The sequence below is a fragment of the Pistacia vera genome, unplaced genomic scaffold, assembly GCF_008641045.1.
Source record: "Pistacia vera cultivar Batoury unplaced genomic scaffold, PisVer_v2 Contig1144, whole genome shotgun sequence".
Taxonomy (NCBI): domain Eukaryota; kingdom Viridiplantae; phylum Streptophyta; class Magnoliopsida; order Sapindales; family Anacardiaceae; genus Pistacia; species Pistacia vera.
In genome coordinates, this window is record NW_022195187.1 from 5609 (window position 1) to 26932 (window position 21324).

At 38.6% G+C, this 21324-nt stretch overlaps 1 protein-coding gene, 1 non-coding gene and 1 pseudogene across 2 annotated transcripts; 2 read left to right on the top strand and 1 right to left on the bottom strand.

Annotated features, from left to right (window-relative positions):
• Positions 1-911: 911 nt before the first annotated feature.
• Positions 912-15881, top strand: LOC116145258 (G-type lectin S-receptor-like serine/threonine-protein kinase LECRK3). Its single transcript, XM_031430700.1, is given in 3 exon segments — positions 912-2081; positions 2083-3153; positions 15744-15881. Coding segments are annotated over 3 exon segments (2379 nt in total).
• On the top strand, positions 13472-13578 carry LOC116145728. The gene has a single exon (XR_004130421.1). It is a non-coding gene; the product is annotated as a small nucleolar RNA R71 (small nucleolar RNA).
• Positions 15882-16040: 159 nt separating the features above from the next.
• On the bottom strand, positions 16041-19639 carry LOC116145268 (annotated as a pseudogene).
• Positions 19640-21324: the final 1685 nt, after the last annotated feature.

Here is a 21324-nt window from a genome sequence, read left to right on the forward strand (position 1 = left end):
TGCGGACTTGACAAATACTGCCTTCTTTGAATTATTATTAGGTATGTGGAAATTACAAACCATAGCACCATTGACGTAGACCAAGATTTTACAAAGTAAATTAACCCCACAATTTTGGTTGCATGCACTATTACATTTGCAATGACCATTCTACCCTTTTTTTTAGAGTTAGAATTGCGTCCACAATTTTGGTCGGTATAAACTATTTACTAAAACTATCTAACAAGATTTTAAAACACAGACATCAACAAAGAACAATATTTGATTTCCATAGACACATTAAAAATGAATATATATATATATATATACTTGTATACATATATAATAAATTTGTATAATACTACATATAAAACATTTTTATACGATATTTTTCATACAATATGATATGACAAAAGATGATTGACTGATTTTAAATTAAAAATAAACTTTCAACCAATCATCATCTACTACATCATGTTGTATGATAAATGTTAAATGTTGTATGAAAATTTGTATTTGTAGTATTACTCAATAAATTTTATGTAGATACAACAAAGTTGTAATGATTTATGCAACCAATTAGTACTTCTATGTATTATTTATATATAACAATAATTAACATATACAAATAATGAGATTTATTAAATTTATTATTTGTCTAAGATTTTCGTGTAGGGGCACATTAGTAGTCTAAATAATAAGTTATAGTGTTAACGTGGACCGGCCGATTTGTTGGACTTTATTCACCTTTGATTTATGCCAAAATTCAACATGCTATAAACCCCCAAATTTTTCTAGCTAGGAAGTCACTTAGCAATTTACAAGCAGTATAGGAGAAGAAATTAAGTTGAAGCTTTGTTAATTCTACTCATTATGTACAAAATCTGATTCCTTATTGTTTTAAAAAATGAACAAAATTTAAAGCTTAAACAATGTTCGTCCTTCTTTTACTTATTTATCTATTCTCAACATCAAGAGCTCAATCTTCTCAATCCGACATTACCATAGGCTCAACTCTTTGCACAAATTCTTCAACTATAAGCTTCTGGCCTTCTCCTTCCGGCCATTTCGCTTTTGGATTTTACCCTTCCGGCAATGGCTTCAGGGTCGGCATATGGCTTGTTGGCATTCCAACAAACACAATTGTATGGAGTGCACGAAGAAAGTACCCTGAGGTCTCATCCGGTACAACTTTGGCTTTCTCCATGGATGGAAAGCTCCTTCTTCGTACCGCAACCGGGGAAGTCCAGGTGATAGTTGAAAGCAACCCGAAAGCATCGTATGCTTCCATGCTCGATTCGGGTAACTTCGCGCTGTATGACTCGAATTCGGAACTTGTATGGAACAGTTTTGATCATCCCACAGATACTCTTTTGGTGGGACAAAAGCTAGTTCAAGGTAGCTTTCTTTATTCTAGTGTATACAAAACCAATCAGTCCATTGGAAAGTTTAAACTGTCTATCCAAAAAGATGGAAATCTCTATGCATTTCCAGTGGAAAGTATTCCGAAAGGCAAATATGTCTACTGGACATCAAATGCTCCTCGTGCAGGAAGAAATGTGTCACTAAATTTAGAACACGACGGCCGTTTGTATCTTCGAAATGCATCCACTGGATCCGATGTGAAGAATTTAACCGAAGGTGGAAATTCAGTTAATGTTACTATATTGTATCGCGCCACGTTTGATGTCGATGGTATTCTGAGACTCTATCAGCATCAAATAGGGACTAATGGGAGCTTGAACTCCAAGACTTTGTGGGAAATGCTCCTTGACGAAGATCGTTGTAAGGTGAAAGGCGCTTGTGGCTTGAAAAGCTACTGTGCCCTCGTTGGCGCGGATATTGCTTGCTTATGTCCACCGGGGTTCGATTTTGTTGATGTTAAGCAGCCTCTAAAAGGCTGCCTGCTGAACTTCACCATGGAAAATGATTGCTCTGAGAGCAAGAAAAACAGCGAAGAATATTACATTTCTTCTCTAGAACACACTTATTGGGAACGCAGTGAATTTGATGTCATGGATTCTGTAAGTGAAGAAGCATGTAAAGAAGCTTGTTTGAAGGATTGCAGTTGCGTGGTAGCTGAGTGTAGGAACCAATTGTGCTTTTAAGAACAAGCTACCATTGAGATATGGAATGAAAATTAGTAGAAGTGTTACTAAAACTCTGATCAAGAACAGAATCGGTGGCGGCAATCCATCGACAAGGAGAAATGACTTCAGTGATGATAGTAAGATGATCAAAAAGGTTGGAAAGGAATTTGTAATTGTTGGTGTTGTGCTCATGGCTTTCTCCCTGATAGTTTTCATTTCAATTGGGTATCTCATTTACTCGAATCGAATTTGGAGCTTCAGGATCATCTCAAGTACTCAAGAAAATTCAACTGGTGTGATGGAAGAAACCAGTTTGAAATCATTTAGCTATAACCAGCTTGTTGTGGCCACAGAAAATTTCAAGGAAGAGATTGGGAGGGGGGCGTCAGGGAGAGTTTTCAAGGGTTCATTGATGATGAATGGTGAGAAGGAAATTGCGGTGAAGAAGCTGCAGAAGATGGTGGAAGCTGGAGAGCGTGAGTTCCGAAATGAGGTGAAGATAAGTGGAAGAACTCACCACAAGTACTTGGTTCATTTGATTGGATTTTGCAGTGAAGGAAAGAACAGGCTTCTTGTGTATGAATATATGAAGAATGGTTCGTTAGGAAACCTTCTTTTTAAGGCGAAGAAACTCCCGAGTTGGAGTGAAAGACGAAGGATTTCCCTCGAGATTGCAAAAGGGCTTCATTATCTGCCCGAAGAATGCGAAACCAGAATCATCCATTGCGACATAAAGCCTCACAATATTCTGATGGATGACTCTTGGAATGCCAAAATATCAGATTTCGGATTGTCAAAACTGTTGAAGCCTGATCAAACGAGAACATACACGATGGCAAGAGGGACAAGAGGGTATGCAGCACCAGAATGGCACAAGAACAACACTCCGATTACAGTAAAAGCAAATGTTTATAGCTTTGGAGTAATGTTGCTTGAAATCATTTGCTGTAGAAAGAACATGGACATATCTCTTAAAGATGAAGAAATCATACTGATGGATTAGGTTTATCATTGCTACGAGGCTGGAGAGCTCAGAAAACTTGTGAATGAAGAAGGTTTAGACATGGAGGAAGCGGAAAAATTAGTGAAGATTGACAGGCTATTCACAAGTGTACGAAATCGTGCAAGTAGTAAAACTCGAGTAAACGAGTGTCGAATCCCAAGGGAACTACCTACCAAGTACCAGACTATTATATTCTATTGCTATTTGATTAAACTGAAATTTAAGATTGAATTTAATGAAAAAGTAAATAAACTAAAAACTAAAAACTAAAAATTAAGTACTAAAATAAAGGCAGAATTTGTAAACACTTTGGAGTAAAAATCAATATGACTAAATCTAGGGCATATATTTCACACCAATTTAATCCTATGTATTGACATTTGTTGTTAACCTAATTAAGCGTATTCTAAAAGCCAAATCCCCTAATATTCCACTAACTCTCTCTCGAGCAATTAGCAAATTAACACTTAAGCAACAACCCAAGTTATCTCTAAGTTGGATTTAGGAGCTAAGAGATCATTAAGTTCTATGGGATTTCCCCGAAGCCTCATAGATCGCTGTAACCTATCTCTAGCATTCGCTCAATCTATGGTTTTATTACCTAAAGCAAATTAGGTTTCATCTCTCGATCTCAACCCAATCCATGATATCATTCAACTCTCAGGCCCTTAAGAATTGAAAGCATTACACACGATAATAAAACTTAGAATTCATGCTCAATACAGAATCAACATCAACATCAATACATGTTCATAAATTGGGCTACATCTGTAGCCCTAGAAAATAGAATTAGTTCATAATGAAAACAATACAATCCATCATTCTATTCAATAACATCAGTCTAAGAAAGAAAAAGATAAACTTCTCTAATCGGTGAACGAGAGCTCTTCGGATCCTGATCTCTAACTTGGTAGCCGTCTTCTTCTTCTCCAAAATCCCTCTTTTAATTTCTTAAAGACTCTCTTTTATATCCCTGGGATTCTTTTTTTGTGCTTAGGAAAAAGATTAGAAACTTAACCCATTCAGATTCGGATTAGGGTAGTGAATTAACACAAACCCGTGACCCATCGCCGCGGCGGTAATAATGGTCACCATGGTGATCATTCTTTACGTCCAAGGCATCTGTAATCTTCAGAATTTGCACAAGTCATCAACATGAACATTGTAGCTCTCTGAATAAGCTTTCCAACGCCACTAGAATCGTTGAATTCTGATTTCTACAGCTCAAGTTATGACAGAAACATCAAAGCATACTCATGATGAAGGATTTCCAGATTTTCTGTAATATCTTCGACGTGCCACAACTTCCTCATTTTGACCCTGATTCTTGTGCCGTTTGTTCCTTTGCATTGTAAATCCTATCAACATCGTTCTTTTCCCTTCAACAACCTGGTTGAGCCTGAAAACACTCAAAATACACCCGTGATCCCATAACTAGTATTTATAAAAGAAATAATCCAAATTCCACACTTTAAGCACATTTTTCCATAAATAGACCAATTAAATCACTAACAAAATATAAACATTTAAGCTCTTATCACAACCCCCAACCAGCTTTTTGCTAGTCCCTAGCAAAATAAGCGATAAAACAAGTCTCTAAGCTTGAACAGAAAACAACTAATTCAAAACCTCAATCTACCTAAATCACTTTCGTAGATTGACACGATTGCATTTAGCATATGCAACAAGCCTTTAAACCCCTAGGTGGCCCTAGTTGGACGAGTTGTAGTCTCGTGAGGGTTTCCAGCGATGATACCCACAAACATCCACACTAAACTTATCCTAAACTCCAAAAGTAACAAAAACATAAACATAACAAGAACACACTAACAAAAAGTCTTGGATCAATTCATAAAGTTGTCTCAAAAATTGCATATATACAAAACAAATAGAATAATTAAAAATCACCTAAAACTCACAGACAATGCAAACATCAATTTCATTTTCATTATCAACCCTAGAAAATACATAAAACCACAAACCATTAGTCTACAAACTCGGATGGTGTTATGCGCGACATTCATGAACAAAATTTTGATCTCAGTATCCGGGTTATGACTTATATGTGAATCATGGAATCAAACTCCATAGACTCACTTTTCACATCACTCTCCACTAATGTAGAATTTCACATCACCTAGGATCAATAGGTCTTTGTAAAGGTTGTAACTTTAGGCCAGGGTATGGGTTCCAAGAAAATGATATGGAAAACAAAGTAAGAGACTCAATTTTCCTCATACAACTCCAAAATCAAGTCAAACTCCACTTCTTCTCAACCACCAACCAGTGTGTCCACTAATTTACAACCCTCAAACTTAAATTTTTTTTTTTCATACCATAAATACGGCGAGGGAGATGCATCTAAGGTGTACGTGGCGCTGTTATACCAGAGATTGCCAAGTACTGCTAGACAGTTTTTAAAGCGGGTTCTGGTTTCCAGCCGAAATACCCTTAAACTAGGCAAAGATTTTTTTTTTTTTTTGTTGAATCAATAAGAAAGCTGAAACATGCACACATGCACATCCCCACTGATTTTTACCAACACTCCACAACCCCTAACCAATTTCTTCGCACGCATGGGTTGTGACAACCACACTTTCTACCAAAACTCATAATAAGCTTGAAGAACAATAAAGTCTCTTAATGATAAAATGGTTAGAACTATGTTTTAGGTTAAAAATCAGGATAGGGTAGACATTAAGTTCAAAGAACGAAAAACAAAGCTAAATTGTGTTTAAAGGGCTCAATGGGCTAACTAGCGATGACAACAACAAGGGTTGGCTTGAAAGGCTCAATCGGTCCAAAAACAGCCTAAATCATTTCCTAAATGATGTGAACTCTAGGATTTCGCCTTGAGTGATTATCAAATGAGTTCTAGAGTTTGTTGAAATCCCAATAAAGTTCATGAAAACTTCATACATAACACGTCTCTAAGTAGGTGATTGAACCACTTTCAATCCACAGTTCACTAGGGTCCCAACTTCATGTCATTAATATTCACACACATCCGTAAGCAAAGATAAAAATTAATGTCCTCCATTAGTTCTATGTTATTGCACTCACATTCCTATCATAGACATATGACTTCATCCAAGAGACAAAAATAAAACTCATAACCTAAAATGAAAGAATAAATAAAAAAAAAATTGCTCTCTAAATCCATACAAAAACAAATTCTACTCAATTTAAGTTTCTTAAATTCCTACCCCCAACCAGTAAAATCAACATTGTCCCCAATGTTAAGCGTAAGAATAAAAGAAAGAAAACGTTACCGCATTCCTCTACAAGATAAAGCCATCCAATCGTATACACCAGTCGTTCTATCAAAACAAAAAAACCACTAAACAGACCGTGTCGGCCATCACAATTATGCAGAATACAAGAGTAAATAACAAGAGCATGAACACATACAAACAAAACGAAAACAAACAAAAAACTATACGAAAAGTTCACAAAGACTCAGAGTACAGAAAGTAGTCATAATAAAAGTACATCAAAACAGAAAAATAAAATCGACCAAAACAAACTGCATGGACAACGTTAATGAAAATCTACTCCTCCATACTGTCCTTAGAATCCTCCTCAGGAGCATCACCGTGCTCCTCATCCATCGGGTACACAAAATCGGTCCATTCACACCCCGGTGCTTCTATCCCAGCATGAGCAAGTTGCAATCTTTGCATCTCATGTTGCATCCTCATTTGCCCACTCATCCATGTCATCCAGGCCTCTTGACGATTCTGTTGCTGCTTCAACTTTTTGACATCTTCATTGAGCTTCAACAATTGATCCTTTTGGGAAAGCTTCGATGATGAAGATGCCTTGGTCCTGGGTACCTCTACTCTGCCCCCACTGGTTAGATTTTACAGAAACTGCACTGTAAAACACACTCCTTGCGAAATAAAAACCTCTTCAGCGTTCAATGGCACTTCCGCTTGTGTACATAATGCAGTGATCAGGTGAGGAAAATAAAATCCCGTCTTGGTACACTTTGCCGAATGGGTAATCTCATGAAAAATAATTTCACCCACATTCATCCTCATCTTCTGGCGGATAGCATACATTAGGATCGCCCTAGCTTTACTAATAGTGCTCATGTGCTTGGATGGCATCAATCGAGAGCAGACAAAATATAACCACATGCACGAAATTGAGTCCAAGAACTTACTTTCAAAACGGATGTGCTCCCCAGCCGCAATAAACCATGTAGCTCTCCCTTCAGACAACAAGTTTATTACTACGTCAAAATCCACTTGTTGCTTGAATGCGGCATATGCATCATCATCGAACTCAACTTGCGGAAGCCCATAAAATTCATTGATTGCCGCTGCACTAAACACGATGTCTTTACCTCTTACCATTGTCCTTCCGTCAACGCTATCAGGAGCGTTGGCATAAAACTCCTTTACCACAGAGGCAACAGCCGGCGCCGGAGGCTCTTTGCAAAAATTTTCCCAACCTAGAGCTTGAATCACATCAGTTATTCCCTCGCAAGCTTCTGTAAACACTAGCCCTCTTTCTTCAATAAATCACCCAGGTTGCTTTGCAAAATTTTCATACCTTTCCTGAGTAGCCTAACTAACAAACCGGGTATCACTGGCGGCCTGCCCTTTACCTTTTTCTCTCCTATCACTTCCAGGCTTTCTTTTGGGTGCCATTATCACTATGTCAAACTCAACCCCAAATACTCAGTCAGAATACTAACATTGCTCAACGAAAATTAACTCACTCCCAAAAATAGCAACTGCCCTTCTTCAATCAAACACAATCACAGAGATAAACACTCCCACGAAAATCACCAAATCTCTAGCAATATTCACAACCATCCACACTTCCACACAACTCAGATCAATGGATTCCACCCTTCCACACTCAAAATTTCAATGCAAAATGGTTGAGAAACACTTACTTGAAACTTGTTCTGTCCAAATACGCCTTGAATTGAAATGGATTAGATGAAATTTCAAAAATCCCCAAATCTCTTTTGAAACCCTAACCTTGATTTTTCACAATTTCTCCTCTTGTTTCTTTAATCTGCGAAATGGGATGGAAGGAGGAATGTGTTAGTGATCAATGGAGTAAGGAAAAGGAATGATTTGAATCAAAAATTTGTGGAGAGCAACTGTGAAGGAGAGAGGCTTGTAATGAAAAGTGATGAAAATAGAAGAAGAAAACTGCTGATTTAAACGTAGTATTATGTTTCCTGGTGCGATCGCTGCAGCGATAGTATGAGTCACCGCGGCGATCGCTGTTATCATCACAACATTACTGTAAGTCACGCTCGCTGCAGCGATGGAAATCATCGCCACGGTGAGCATGGTTAATTTCAGATGTCGTCCGCCGTGCGCGTAAGTCACGCTCGCTACAGCGATGAAATGTATAGCCGCGGCGAGCATGATCAGTCTTCCAGAAAAAATTCCTTGCATTTGTTTTGTCACTCACCTGAAAAACAGTCTGAAATTCTGAATCAATAAACTAACAATTGCAACATGATAACACACAAAAATAAAAATAAAACTTACTAACTAAAAATGCACTAAATAAACAAACATAAAATAAAACACAAACGGAATCGAAAATTTGGGTTGCCTCCCAAAAAGCGCTTGTTTAAAGTCTTAAGCTCGACTCCTTTTCTGTCGTCAATTCGAATTCTGAAGAAGAATTGAAACCCTCTCGTCGGCATTTCCATTCTCAATATAAGGTTTCAATCTTTGCCCGCTGACTTTGAATGTTCCCTTCATCGGGTGGTGAAGCTCTATCGCCCCATGCGGAAACACGTGATGAATGATGAACGGACCAGACCATCTTGAGCACAATTTTCCTAGAAAAAGTCGTAGTCTCGAGTTGAACAACAGCACCTTATCACCCTCCTTGAATTCCTTGTTCACAATGTGTTTGTCATGCCACTGCTTAGTCTTTTCTTTGTAAATCCAGAAATTCTCATACGCATCATTGCGAAACTCTTCCATCTCATTAAGTTGCAGCAAACGTTTCGCTCTAGCAGCTTTTATATCAAAATTCAGAAACTTCACTACCCAATATGACCTATACTCCAACTCCACTAGCAAGTGACAAGCTTTTCCGTAAACCATCCTATAGGGCGACATTCTGATTGGTGTTTTGAATGCCGTCCTATACGCCCATAGTGCATCATCATGCTTAGTTGCCCAATCTTTCTGAGAGGTGTTCACTGTCTTCTCCAGGATTCGTTTCAGCTCCCTGTTCGAAACTTTGACTTCTCTGCTGGTTTGCGGGTGGTATGGGGTTGTAACTTGATGTGTAACTCCATACTTGCTCAACAATGCTGTGAATTGACGATTGCAAAAGTGAGAACCACCATCACTGATAATAGCTCTTGGCGTGCCAAACCTTGAAAAGATATTCTTCTTTACGAACTTGATAACGACATGAGCATCGTTTGTTGGCAACGCGGCAGCTTCCACCCACTTCAACACATAATCTACAGCAACCAAAATGAAACGGTTAGAAAACGAAGATGAAAAGAACCCATAAAATCTATTCCCCAAACATCAAACAATTCGACTTCTAGGATATTATTTAAAGGCATGGCATTTCTCCTAGAAATATTCCCAACCCGTTGACACTCATCACAACTCATCACAAAATGAAAAGCATCTTTAAAAAGAGTAGGCCAGAAAAATCCTGATTGAAGAACTTTCGCGGCGGTCTTTGTCGAACCGAAATGACCACCAACTTCCATTGAGTGACAGTGACGAAGTATGTTCGTCATCTCTTCCTCTGGCACACATCGTCTTATCATCTGATCAGCGCAATGCTTGTACAAAAATGGATCATCCCAGAAGTAATACTTTAAATCTGCAAAAAATTTCTTTCGTCTCTGGGAGTTCATTCCAGGGGGCATAACCTTTCACGCCAAGTAGTTAACAATGTCCGCGAACCATGGTCCTTCTTGAATAGCAAACAATTGCTCATCCGGGAAGTATTCGTTGATTGGCTCTTCTTCCTATCGAACTTATTCAATAGACTCCAATCGGGATAAATGATCAGCCACTTGATTTTCTGTTCCTTTCTTGTCCTTGATCTCCAAGTCGAATTCCTGTAGGAGCAATACCCATCGCAATAATCTTGGCTTGGAGTCCCGTTTTGCTAGGAGTTACTTCAATGCAGCATGGTCTGTGTACACGATGACCTTGGTACCTAGCCAATAAGAATGAAACTTATCAATAGAAAATACTACTGCTAAAAATTCTTTCTCAGTAGTGGCATAATTCAGCTGTGGTCCCGTTAAAGTCTTACTGGCATAATAAATCACATGCAAGACCTTACCTTTTCGCTACCCTAAAACAGCCCCTAAAGCATAATCGCTCGCATCACACATGAGTTCAAAAGGTAGTTCCCAATCGGGCGCAACAATAATAGGAGCAGAAATTAATTTTCCTTTTAAGCACTTAAATGCATCTAAACACTCTTGACTGAATTTAAAAGGAACATCCTTAGCTAATAAATCACAAAGAGGTTTAGAGATTTTAGAAAAATCCTGTATGAATCTCTTATAAAAGCCCGCGTGACCAAGGAAGCTTCTGACAGCCTTCACTGAATTTGGGGGTGGTAGTTTCTCAATAACTTCAATCTTCGCTCGATCCACCTCAATGCCGTTTGCTGATATCCGATGACCCAACACGATCCCATCTCGTACCATGAAATGGCATTTTTCCCAATTGAGCACCAAGTTAGTGTCAACACATCTCTGCAAGATATTAGACAAGTTGGTTAAACAATCATCAAAAGAGTTCCCAAAAACAGAAAAATCGTCCATGAAAACTTTAATGGACTTTTCAACCATATCAGAAAAAATCGAGATCATGCAACGTTGAAAAGTTGCAAGAGCGTTGCACAAGCCAAAAGGCATTCTTCGATAGGCGAATGTTCCATATGGGCACGTGAAAGTCGTCTTCTCTTGATCTTCCGGTGCTATGCCAATTTGGTTGTAGCCTGAATATCCATCTAGGAAGCAGTAGAACTCATGGCCCGCTAACCTCTCCAACATTTGATCGATGAATGGCAATGGAAAATGGTCCTTACGAGTCACAGAATTTAGCTTGCGATAGTCTATACATACTCTCCATCCCGTGACTGTTCGTGTCTAAATCAGCTCGTTGTTGTCATTTCGGACCACTGTCATTCCTCCCTTCTTTGGTACCACTTGGACTGGACTTACTCATGCACTATCCGAGATTGGGTATATTATTCCTGCATCTAAAAGCTTCAACACCTCCTTCTTGACCACTTCTTGCATTAATGGATTCAATCTTCTCTGTGGCTGGACAGTGGGCTTGAAACTTTCCTCCATTAAGATCTTGTGCATGCAGATTGAAGGACTGATACCTTTGATATCCGCAATTGTCCATCCAATGGCCTTCTTGTACCTTCTCAAAATGCACAGCAACTTTTCTTCCTCTACAACACTCAAAGAAGCATTAATAATAACTGGAAAGAATTTACCCTCTTCTAAAAATGCATACCTTAAAGAGGTGGTAGTTGCTTGAGCTCAAGTGTAGGCGCCTTTGTGATTGGTAAAGTTGACTGAGACTCCACAGCCCCAATTTCTTTGATCAATTTGGCCTTGGGACGACTTAAGGGTGGTAGCGCTTTCAAGTATCTTAGACACTCCCTTATCTCTTCACTATCCACTTGATCCTCCTGGTCTCTGGAATTCATCAAACAATTCTCTAAAGGTAGGATTAGGTAGTTCTCTTCAAAATTCTGCTCCACTATGGTGTCGAGAACATCAATCTTAAAACATGAATCTAACTCAGACGGACGCTTCATAGACTTGAAAACATCAAATTCTACATGCTCATCTTCTACCCTTAAGATCAATTTCCCTTGGTGGAAATCTATCAATGTTCTACCCGTGGCAAGAAAAGGTCGCCCTAAAATTAAAGGTATTTCTCTATCTTCCTCCACATCTAGCACTATGAAGTCTACTGGGAATATCAGTTTATCTACCTTAATCAAGACATCTTCGACTGCCCCCCTAGGATATGTGATCGATCGATCAGCTAGTTGGAGAGACACGGTGGTTGGCTTTACTTCTCCCAATCCAAGCTTCCTGTAAATGGAAAACGGCATTAAGTTAATACTAGCTCCTAAATCGCATAGCACTTTATCAAAATAACAACTACCAATAATACAAGGGATAGTAAAACTCCCTGGATCTCGTAGTTTAGGTGGTAGTTTCTTTTGAATCAGTGCACTGAATTCCTCTGTCAGCATGACTTTCTCGTGTTCCTCGAATTTTCTCTTGTGCATGAGGATCTCCTTCAAAAATTTCGCATACTTTGGCATTTGTTCAAGCATATCAACAAAAGGAATATTAATATGTAAACTGCGAAACATGTCAATGAACTTACCGAATTGCTTGTCGAGCTTCTGATTCTTCAACCGTTGTGGATACGGCAAGGTTGCCTGGCTTGAAGGATTATTCTGTGCATTTGTACGGTCGCTGCGGTCACCAGATTCATCGCCACGGCGATCGTTCTTTCTCTTGATGGAATCCTCTGCAACTTCATGCTCGCCGCGGCCACCATCTTCTTCGCCGCGGCGATCGCTCTTTTGCTCATCCCTTAGGTTTTGTTCTATCCTCTGTTTTTCACCCTCTGAATTTTCCAAACTTCTTCCATTCCTCAGGGTGATTGCATGTGCCTGTTCCTTGGGATTTTTCTCTGTATCACTTGGAAAAACCCCTTGACCTCTTCCTGCTAAAATGTTATGAATCTGCCCAATTTGAGTCTCCAGGTTCCTTATAGATGCAGATTGATTTTGAACCAGGACGTCGGTCTTCTCAAACCTCTTGCTTGTCTCCTCAATGAACTTGGTTAATGCATTTTCCAAGTTTGATTTCTGCTCTTGAGGTTGAAAAACAGGTGCTTGTTTTTTCTCATTGTTGTTGCTCCATGAAAAATTCGGGTGTTTCCTCCATGCTGGATTATACGTATTGGAATACGGATTCCCTTGCCCTCTTTGGAAATTGTTGACGTAGTTGGCTTGTTTAGGCTGAGCAAACTGATTTCCTTCTGGGCAATCGTGCTACGCATGATTTCCTGCATAAAGGTCACATGTTAGAGAGGAAGATTCAATTGCATTTATCTTCAACACATTACCTAATTGCTTCTGGATGCTCGTTAGTTAAGCAGCCAATGTAGTGTAACTGTCAACTTCGTGCACTCCCGCTGATCTCCTTGTTGAATTTCTTTCCGGGGTCCTCATATAGTTATTGTTCGCCATCACCTCAATCAGATTGTATGCTTCCTTTGGCGTTTTATTGTTCAAGGCTCCCCCACTTGCCGCATCAATCATAGCTTGAATGGTTGGTAGCAACCCTTGGTAGAACATTTGCACTTGTGACCAGATTGGTATACCATGGTGTGGACACCTCCGTAAGAGATCCTTAAACCTTTCCCACACTACATACAATGATTCTAAATCCTGTTGATAAAAGTTGGTAATCTCACTCCTTAGTTTGGCCGACTTGGCAGGTGGAAAGTATTTAGTGAGGAACGCCTGAGCCAACTCATTCCACGTCGTGATGCTCCCAGATGGTAATGAAATCAACCAAGCCTTAGCTTTATCCCGAAGAGAAAATGGGAAAAGCCTTAGTTTGATTGCATCCTCGGATACTCCGTTATGCTTGAATGTGTCGCACAACTCCAGAAAGTTTGCGATATGCAGGTTGGGATCATCATGAGGTAACCCAGCAAATTGGATCGACTGCTGAATCATTCCGATAATTACTAGTTTAATCTCAAAATTGTTTGCTTAAACGGGTGGTCTCCTGATGCTTGAATAGAAACCATCGACAATAGGACTAGAGTAGTCCTTCAATGCTCTCTGAACTGCTTCTGCACCACCCATTGCATTTCCTCTGACGATATGCTCATTCTCAACCTCTTGATTTTGCACATCCAGATTGACAAATCCTGTGTTAGCCATAGCTCTTACAGATTCAGCTTGCCTCGTTTCCTTTCTCAATGGTCTAGTGGTTCGTTCGATCTCAAAATCTAGTGGATTAAGATCACCCCTACCTCTCGAACGTAAACTCTCCAGATTCTAGCTGAAAACAACAAACAAAGCAACCACAAATAAAAATTTCAGTAGACAAAAATAAAATAAAAAAGAAATCAAATTAGCAATTCAATACTTCGTATTGATATTAGTAAAACAAAATAGTTCCCCGGCAACGGCGCCAAAAACTTGGCAGGCTATTCGCAATTGTACGAAATCGTGCAAGTAGTAAAACTCAAGTAAACGAGTGTCGAATCCCAAGGGAACTACCTACCAAGTACCGGACTATTATATTGTATTGCTATTTGATTAAACTGAAATTTAAGATTGAATTTAATGAAAAAGTAAATAAACTAAAAACTAAAAATTAAGTACTAAAATAAAGGCAGAATTTGTAAACACTTTGGAGTGAAAATCAATATGACTAAATCTAGGGCATAGATTTCGCACCAATTTAATCCTATGTATTGACATTTGTTGTTAACCTAATTAAGCATATTCTAAAAGCCAAATCCCCTAATATTCCACTAACTTTCTCTCGAGCAATTAGCAAATTAACCCTTAAGCAACAACCCAAGTTATCTCTAAGTTGGATTTAGGAGCTAAGAGATCATAAAGTTCTATGGGATTTCCCCGAAGCCTCACAGATTGCGGTAACCTATCTCTAGCGTTCGCTCAATCTATGGTTTTATTACCTAAAGCAAATTAGGTTTCATCTCTCGATCTCAACCCAATCCATGATATCATTCAACTCTCGGGCCCTTGAGAATTGAAAGCATTACACACGATAGTAAAACTTGGAATTCATGCTCAATACAGAATCAACATCAACATCAATACATGTTCATAAATTGGGCTACATCTGTAGCCCTAGAAAAGAGAATTAGTTCATAATGAAAATAATACAATCCATCATTCTATTCAATAACATCAGTCTAAGAAAGAAAAAGATAAACTTCTCTAATTGGTGAACGAGAGCTCTTCGGATCTTGACCTCTAACTTGGTAGCCGTCTTCTTCCTCTCCAAAATCCCTCTTTTATTTTCTTAAAGACTCTCTTTTATATCCCTGGGATTCTTTTTTTGTGTTTAGGAAAAAGATTAGAAACTTAACCCATTCAGATTCGGATTAGGGTAGTGAATTAACACAAACCCCTGACCCATCGCCGCGGTGGTAATAATGGTCACCATGGTGATCATTCTTTACGTCCAAGGCATCCGTAATCTTCATAATTTGCACAAGTCATCAACATGAATATTGTAGCTTTCTGAATAAGCTTTCCAACGCCACTAGAATCGTTGAATTCCGATTTCTACAGCTCAAGTTATGACAAAAACATCAAAGCATACTCATGATGAAGGATTTCCAGATTTTCTGTAATATCTTCGACGTGCCACAACTTCCTCATTTTGACCCTGATTCTTGTGCCGTTTGTTCCTTTGCATTGTAAATCCTATCAACATCATTCTTTTCCCTTCAACAACCTGTTTGAGCCTGAAAACACTCAAAATGCACCCGTGATCCCATAAATAGTATTTATGAAAGAAATAATCCAAATTCCACACTTTAAGCACATTTTTCCATAAATAGACCAATTAAATCACTAACAAAATATAAACATTCAAGCTCTTATCAAAGATCGGATTGTTGTGTGTGGAGACTAAGTTTGCTTTGAGGCCTACAATGAAACAAGTGATCTTGATGATGGAAGGAATTGTTTCTATACCACCTCCTGCTTCACCATATCCTTCTGGCAGAGGCTAATTTCTGCATATTAATTAATTAATTATGCCAATTACTATTACATATTAATCTTGTTGTCAAATAAATTTTTAGAATTGTCTAAGATTAATTTACATAAATTTGAATTTATAATATCACATCAAATTTACAATATTGCAAACAAAAACATTACAAATGGCGCTAAGAAAAAAAAGTAGGATTTGGAGGAAGTGGGATATCTACTATGCCTTCCAACATCAATACAACTGTTTTCATTGAAGCACGGCGTGATCGCTCATATTGGATGCACCAAAGTCCCACTTTAACAATCCTTTCCAACTGCAGTTTGTCAACTTCTTCATTACCCATAATTTTTCCCAGCTCACCAGCCTGAAAACAATGGTAAACCCATTCTTCAAGAACAACTTCTTCCTCAGGTAGGGTCCAATCAACACATCTTCGACAACATATGATTTCTAATAGTACAATTCCAAAACTGTAAACATCTGCTTTGAGTGTGACGGGTAGCGTTCTATGCCATTCTGGGGCAACATATCCCCTTGTTCCTCTAATCCCTGTAAGTGATCTAGTCTGGTCAGGCCTTAGAAGTTTAGCCAATCCGAAGCCTGATATTTTCGCACAATTATGCTCATTTATGAGAATGTTCTAAGGCTTTATATCACAATGGATGATCCGGGTTTCACAATCTTCATGAAGGTAGAGGAGACCTTTTGCTACGTTGCAAGCAATATCCATCCGTTGATCCCAGCCTGGTTGCTTTTCTGGTGTAAAGAACAGACCTGCAAGTGACCCATTTCTCATGTACTCGTATACCAAGAGCCGGTTAGGCCCCTCGTGGCAGTAGCCAAGTAGTTGGACTAAGTTCCGGTGATGAGTTTTCCCAATTGCTGTCATCTCAGTCTGAAATTATTTTTCTCCTTCAGTTGAAACTCGGTCCAGCCTCTTAACAACTATCACCTTCTGATTATGAGATATTTCCCCCCTGAAAACTGTCCCAAATGCTCCTCTATCGATCTCTTCAGTAAAATTGTTAGTCACATTCAATAGCTCCAAGTAAGTAAATGATTTTAGACCAAAATCCTCGTTTAACCGAATTTTGTTTGAAATCCTTTTATATCCATGAACTCGATTCCTGTAAACAAGGACTCCAGAAATTATCAAAATAATGAATGCAAAAACAAGGAGTGAAACACTGACAATTACCAAATCTGCCTAGCCTCTTTTTTCCTTCTTTTAGGCTTATCCCCTTCTCTGGGGGCACCTACAAAATTTGAAACACCTACTTTAATGAGAGCTAAGTTTGACTCGCTCTCAAGTTTTATCCCAAATCTCAGAAGAAGTTTTTTCTTTCTGCATTTTCCATCTCTGAACATTGCAGCTTCACAAATACAATCTTCCAAGCATGCTTTTTCACATTCTTCATTGATTGGTAATGACAGAATAGAATATGAAGTGTCCTCCCATCTGGTGTTTGCAACTCTCTCAATACTGTAGTTGATATTTCCACTCTTGCTTTCGCAATTCTCCGTCAAAAAATTCTTTTCACAGCCTCCATCTCCACTAACTGTAAATCCTGGAAGACATTGACAGTAAATTTCTCCATCATTTTTAACACAATACCTGTTTAGGCGACAAAGACCCCTTTGGGGATGATAAGAATTCATAATATCTATATATTTGTTATATTTTCTCATGTTTTAATAGTTATAAATGCTTAAATCTTGGATTTTGATTATGTTTCGTATTTTGTGAAGTAGATTGAGGAGTTAATCAAATTGAATTCAAAATCAAGAGATTTGGAGAGGAAAAATCGGAGCTCAAAAAGATATACATTCCAAAAGCGGTTTTTGCTTAAAGCGTAGACACGTCCTGTTTTCCCAGAATGTTCACAAAAGCAGTCAACAGATAAAGCATGGGCGCGCCTTACTAGATCCGAGGTTTTTGACCTAGGGTTACGAATTTGTTAGAGAAAAAGGATATGTATGATAGCTGGAAAGATTTAGTTACCCATTCTTATCTCTAGGATTTGCCAAGACTCCCTATTAAGGTGGGATTTGCTTCATTATCTAGATAGGGTAACTAGATTATTCACAAGAAAAAATTCCTCTTCTCTTTTCTTTAGGTGTTCTTTTAATTATGAGTAGCTAAATACTTTTCTTCCAGCTGAAGGATAATTGAAGTTTTGGTTCTTCAAGAATTGTGAGATCTAAATAATTTTCAGTCTTCTTTTATTTCTTCACTATTTATATATCTTCTATATTTATTAAAAATTATTGTCTTGATTGATTGATGCAAAGGGCCTGTTGTTCAATTATCAGATTAATAAAATTGCCATTTAGAACTTTAAATCTGTAATTGTTTAAATGTTCTAATATTAGTGGTAAAATAACATAGTTGATTATAGAGAGATTTTCGATTTATGTTATGAAGATATATAATCTAGTCTAAATGAATCGAGCTTGTGTATTTGTTGGCTAGAATTGCTAGTCTCTCTAATTATTAATGCTGTCGATAGATTAAATCCTAAGAGCTTGTTTAGGGTTGTTTATTATCAAGGAAAGTAATCAAAGAGCTTGTTTTGGTTATCGAGAAAGTAAAGAGAGATAGGTTGTTAGAGCTTGTTAATAACCATAACTAATTTAGTGAAGAATAGAAGATTTTATCCTTGTATCTATGATCAATTCTTTGAACTAATTCTGAAATTATACCTTTGGTTAGATATTTGCCTGATATTGATTTCTCCTTGATTTTTAGTTGATTATAATTGCTTTCTTTTTATTTCAATTCGAAATTTCAAAACCCCCATTTTCTTTGCTTTAATTTTCATTAAAATAAATCTACCCAATCTCTATGGATACGACCTTGCTCATCACTGTTACAATTTGTATTTTTTTTTAGAGTGAGAATTTTATTATTTGTTGGATTCGACACCCACCAGGGGAACACTTATCATCCGAAGAAGCCCATACAACTGACATATTGCTATGATTTATTGTAAATGAGTACAGTCGAAAGATTCCATCCGCATCAACTTTCATCAAATAGTTTGTTTCTTCTATAGAATAGCCTCCTAGTATAAGATTTTTAATAGTGAATCCAATAGAATTAAGCAGGTAAAGATGGCCATCAGAATCAAGGTTTAGTGACATATTATCATCTCTTCCATTTGTAAAAGATGAATAATAAGCATATGCTGCTGAGTCTAGAGTATCCTTTGGGTATTGCACTAGGTTTCCATTGTGTTGCATCTTAAGACGAAAGATCCCCGTTCATTGATCAGTTTCAGACACACTTGAATACAACTCTTCTCTTGCCAAAAGGCTTTGACCTAGTAATATTGTATTAGTGGGGTTCCAAAAACTCTGCCATATTATCTCCTCATCAGAATTATAGAGAATAAAGTTCCCTGAATCAAGCATAGTAGCTTTTGCAATAGGTTCAGGAGTATTTACAATGGATGTTTCTTCGCCTTCTGTTGATTGAAGAATGAGTCTTCCAATACCCGTTAGAAATAAGGTAACGTTGGCAGGAACCAGTGGGATGTTGCGATTCGCTATCCAAACAACTGTCTTTTGAGGCATTCCTGCAATAAAAATTCCTACACAGAAAACATTCCCATGCTGATAGAATCCGAAACCATAAAAACCAGAAGGTGATAGCCAGGAGGAGTTTCTAGTGGGAGTTAGAGAAGAGCCTAGACTTATATTGAAATGCCGCTGTTGAGTTGTTGCCAAAAAATTTGCAGAGAGCAGAAGAAAAAAGAATACGATAGCAGCCATTTTTGAAGCGTATTCCTTCATTTCTTGCTTAATAACTAAAGATTTCAATTACAAGTTCATTTAGGACCATTAAGAACAGATCAATATTGTTGTGACTAAACTACAATACCACAGATCAAATATATCACACACGCCACAAAGAATATCAAGAATCAATCACAACACGGATTTTACCGTGGTTCACTTATCCAAATTGGATAAGCTACGTCCACGTTGAGTTCTGGAAATGGAAGAGCTCGTTGCACTACTTATTAACAAGATCCAACCAAGAACAAGTACAAACCCAATCACACTTAACGATAACAAGTAATCTTCACAGTAGCTAATCCTAGAGATACTCACCTAGAATCCCCAAGAACAAGAGCAAATAAGCCCTCCTAATTGACAAACAAATTACCTAATCACAGAAGTTACACATATCTTAGATGTTAGGGCCAAAAAAAGTACTTGACCCAAATAGGCCCAAAGACGAAGACACCTTCATCCAAGCTGAAAGCTCGAGCCCAACTCTGATGGGGCCCAAATAAGAGTTATGCAGATGAGGCCCATTCAGTATGCTTTCTCAGCTCCTCACCATCTAGACCCAGGCCTCCTGACCTTGGAACACCTTCTGGGCTTACGGTCAACTCGAACCCCACAGTTGTCTACGAACTACATTCCTACTTGAACTCTGCTAAAGAAGTCAATTACTATCCCAACTCCTCTAAGGTCCATACCTGAGGCATATTTGAACTCCCTTTCCTGCTGAGATAAGGGACCAAAGACTACACCTTTTGAGAGGACTACTATCACAAGGACTCCCAGTCCCACCAGGACTCGGAGGCCATACAGTCACTATTTAAATAGAGGTCAACCCTCTCACAAAGGACAGAGACATTACACCCTCAGACCCTGAAGTTCCTACTCTTGAGAACTTCGTGTTATAGCTGTAGTCACGATCCCTGACTAGACTTCCGGTAACCTTTCTTCTTCCTAGCCCTTACTAAATTAGCCTCATTCAGCCTTGCTAACTTGAGCGTCAGAATGCTTACGGAAAACACCACCCTGGTGTTTTCCGTCGCTTCACGCTAGTTTCCTTACCTGTGCAGGTGTAACAAATCACAAATGGCCTCAACCTCACGAGATCAGTCCCTTCTTTCGCATAGGTAGATTTTTACGCCTACAGTTTAGTGCCCACCGTGGGGTCTCTGGCAATCGTTCGTTTCACAAACCCTGTTATGTAAAGAAACTCTCAATGGCTGAAAATTCTGATAACACTAACCCCGGCCTCGAGGTCAAACTGGAGGTGCTAGTCGCCCTTATGCAACAGCACTCAGACAAGGTGGCCGCATTGAAAGTTGAGAACACTACCATCCGGACTAAAAACCCCTCCATCAGGGCCAAAAACCAGTCCCTAAAAGAAAAGGTAAGTCAGTTTTATGATCTTAAGCTTCTATCTTCTCAAGTATAGCCCAACTGATTCCGCGCCACAGTTCCGTCTATGCAACCTCTCCAAACTCCAGAGCACAGACCCACGACCTCAGATAAGAGGTCGTGTCAACTATGTTCATCATTGGTTGATGATTCAGCCCTGATTCATGGTGAACGGGGTCTGCCAATGGAACCCCTCTTGATCGATCCGCCTCAAGCACAAGATCAAGGCGTCCAAGTGACAGAAAGCCCGCTACAACAAGAACCACCCATCC